General features: G+C 35.8%; 1 protein-coding gene across 1 annotated transcript; it reads right to left on the bottom strand.

Annotated features, from left to right (window-relative positions):
* Positions 1–1,093: 1,093 nt before the first annotated feature.
* LOC132637694 (uncharacterized) lies at positions 1,094–1,969 on the bottom strand. The gene has a single exon (XM_060354748.1). The coding sequence runs from the start codon at positions 1,967–1,969 to the stop codon at positions 1,094–1,096; it is 876 nt and encodes a 291-aa protein (XP_060210731.1).
* Positions 1,970–2,896: the final 927 nt, after the last annotated feature.

The raw sequence follows: 2,896 nt of genomic DNA, 5'->3' as shown, positions 1-2,896 counted from the left end.
TCCTTAAATACCAAATCGATCTTGATCTCTTCCTTTTATAGAATATTTTCCTTCCATAGGATCGTAGTAAATATTCTTCCCATAATTCCTGCACCTTGATTTGAGTAAGTCTTTCTTCCACATCTTCTTCCATAATTCCATCTCGTAATATCTTCTTTTCCATATTTGCTTGGATCTTCACCGGATCTGTCTTCATCAAACAAACCTGTACCAAAAATAAATTTACCACAAGTAAATGTTCTTTTATTAAAACTTATGTTGGTTTGTTATCATCAAAATTAATAGGTGAAACCTTGGACCTAACACACAAACCAAAAATAAGTACATAACACGCCCATTTAAACTAATCTAGACTTGTCAGTTGAGGCATTCTACATGAGTACATTCTATTCAAAGGTCATCTTCCTCAATCTCTTCAATGGCAACGTCTTGCAAATCTTCAACTTCCTCTTCAAAGAAGATTCCTTCTAGTTGAGGTTCGTCTATTGACATTTCAACTAGATCATCGATACTTTCATCAATATTAAAATGATCTCCACCTAAAATAACACCAAAATGAATTTAGAAGATTGTGAAAGAAATTTATCATGCTAAAAGAATTACTCAAGAAATATCAAATGATGGATATGTAGATATACCTATATCCCAATATTTGCTTGGACCATTTGTATATTTTTTCTTTCTTCGGAGAGCAAGTGAAGATTATAATGCACAAACACTAAATCTTCGGCTCTAGTAGTAGCTAGCTTGTTTCTCTTGATACTATGGATCAATGAAAAAGTGCTCCAATTCCTTTCGCAACAAGATGAAGAAGCCGGTTGGGAAAGCAATTTGTAAGCCAAACTTTGCAAAAGTGGAGCATTTACACCATGGTTAGCCCACCAAGATAAAGGCTCCTCATACCCCATATAATCAAGCACATAAGGTTGACCAAAGTAACCATTCCCACAACAAAATGCCCCATACTCCAAAAAATCTTGCTTTAAGTCTTTTGGATCCTTAAAAAATCTTTCAAAGCATTTGACCCTATTTTGTGAAATCTCTACATCTTCATAGAAGCTTGTCTTCATATACCATTGCCTTCACCTCTAAGTCACGATTCATGATAATATTTCGGAACCACTGAATGCGCCATAGAATGCAACGGAGTATTGCTTTTATTCCACCTAGCCACAAGAATTGCATAAATGGTATCAAATTGCATAAATGGTATAAAAAAAAATTGGCCAGCAATAAGATCTTTCTGCTCATGCTCAAATACAATCACCTTCACCATTTCAATCATTGTATCCCACATATCATAAATAAGGTGCAACTGTGGACAATCAAGGTCGGCACTTCTAAGTATGGACACAATTGGACCCGTACACTTCAAAAAGTAAGCAATAGTATCCCACCATCCGTCATCCATCACAAGAGATTTTATGTCACGTGCTTTAGCTTCAATCTTTTTATCTCCCTTATAATTCTTCCATTCATCATCCATCACCATTATTTCCAATGACTTTTTTACTATTTTAATACGAGAAATCATAATAATATGGGAAGCAAATCTTGTTTCCGCAACTTTCAACAAAGACAACTCCGAATGTTTTTGGAAAATGGCATGCGCCATGTCATGATTCATGACAAAATTCTTTAAGCTACTCGCTTGACTAATCAACTGCACTATCCATTTGCAATTATCAAAGTGAGTTGATTTGTCCAAAGGTTGGCACAAACTTTTCAAAGCAAGATTTAAACAATGAATGACACATGGTGTCCAAAATATGTGCGGAAAAGTTTTCTCAACAATAGAACTGACAAGCTTCATATTACTTGCATTATCGCTGATAACTTGGACAATATTTTTTGCATCGACATCTTCTATGGCTTTAATAAACAACTTAGCAACATAGTTACCATCCTTGACAATCCCAGTAGAATTGATCGATTTCAAGAATATTGGTCCACCACTAGATGCTCCCATTATATTTATCAATGGTCGCCTTTTAATATCCGACCATCCATCCGAACAAATCGACAATCCTTTTCTTTTCCATGTATCTCTAATAGGTTGTAATTTTCTATTTATATTAGCCTTTTCTAAGGCCAAAAGACTCGTTCTTACTTAACCTATTAAAAGTTGGTGGAACATAACCAGGTATAGAGTTCGCTGCCAAAAACTCCGAATACTCTTTAAAGTAAGGAGAAATTGCAAGATTAAATGATAAACCTGATGCATAGAACATACGAGCCGACAACTTGTCGGGTTTGTTTCTGTTACATATGTTAAAATATTGTTAAAATATTTCTCAAGTGGTCCACCAGTTGAACCTTTTCTTTTTTTCGGCTATGATAAATCCGAGCCTTCCGGTAAAGACACATAATCTGCTATTTTTCTTGCATTCTGCTGTGCATTTTTTTTGTCACGACCCATTTTAGCCTAGGTCATGCAGGCACCTACCTTTCCCACCTCGGTAGGCGAACCCTTAACTCAACATTCACAGTCAATAAAATAATAGCGGAAGGAGTAAAATGGCGTAAGTGTTACAATATGATATAATATAAATAAGTGCAGAAGTAAATGAATCCCCCCCAGTATTTGGTCTGCTCATACAAGAATATCTAAATCTGAATACATAAAATGTCTCAAATCATGTCTTAAGTGAAAAGTAAGACATAAGAAATAGAAGAGTCTTCGAGGTCAGCGGACGCCATGCTCACCCTGGAAAACTCAAGTGGAAGCTGAAGAGTCGATCAGCCACGAGTTGAAGAAGTAGATCTGGCCTGATACTCAGCATTCATAAAAGAATGCAGCAAGTGCAGGTCAGTACAAATAACAGTACTAGTAGGCATCATAGGCTGACTAAGCATAGTTAACACAATTCAGAAAATAACGCAGATAAACAAGTAA

The sequence above is a fragment of the Lycium barbarum genome, chromosome 4, assembly GCF_019175385.1.
Source record: "Lycium barbarum isolate Lr01 chromosome 4, ASM1917538v2, whole genome shotgun sequence".
Lineage (NCBI taxonomy): Eukaryota > Viridiplantae > Streptophyta > Magnoliopsida > Solanales > Solanaceae > Lycium > Lycium barbarum.
The sequence above is the reverse complement of the archived record's forward strand: the minus strand, read 5'-3'. Positions and strand labels throughout refer to the sequence as shown.

Bases quoted from the DNA above. Each gene is read 5' to 3' on its own strand.
- LOC132637694 (XM_060354748.1), bottom strand. From the start codon at position 1,969: ATGGGAGCATCTAGTGGTGGACCAATATTCTTGAAATCGATCAATTCT.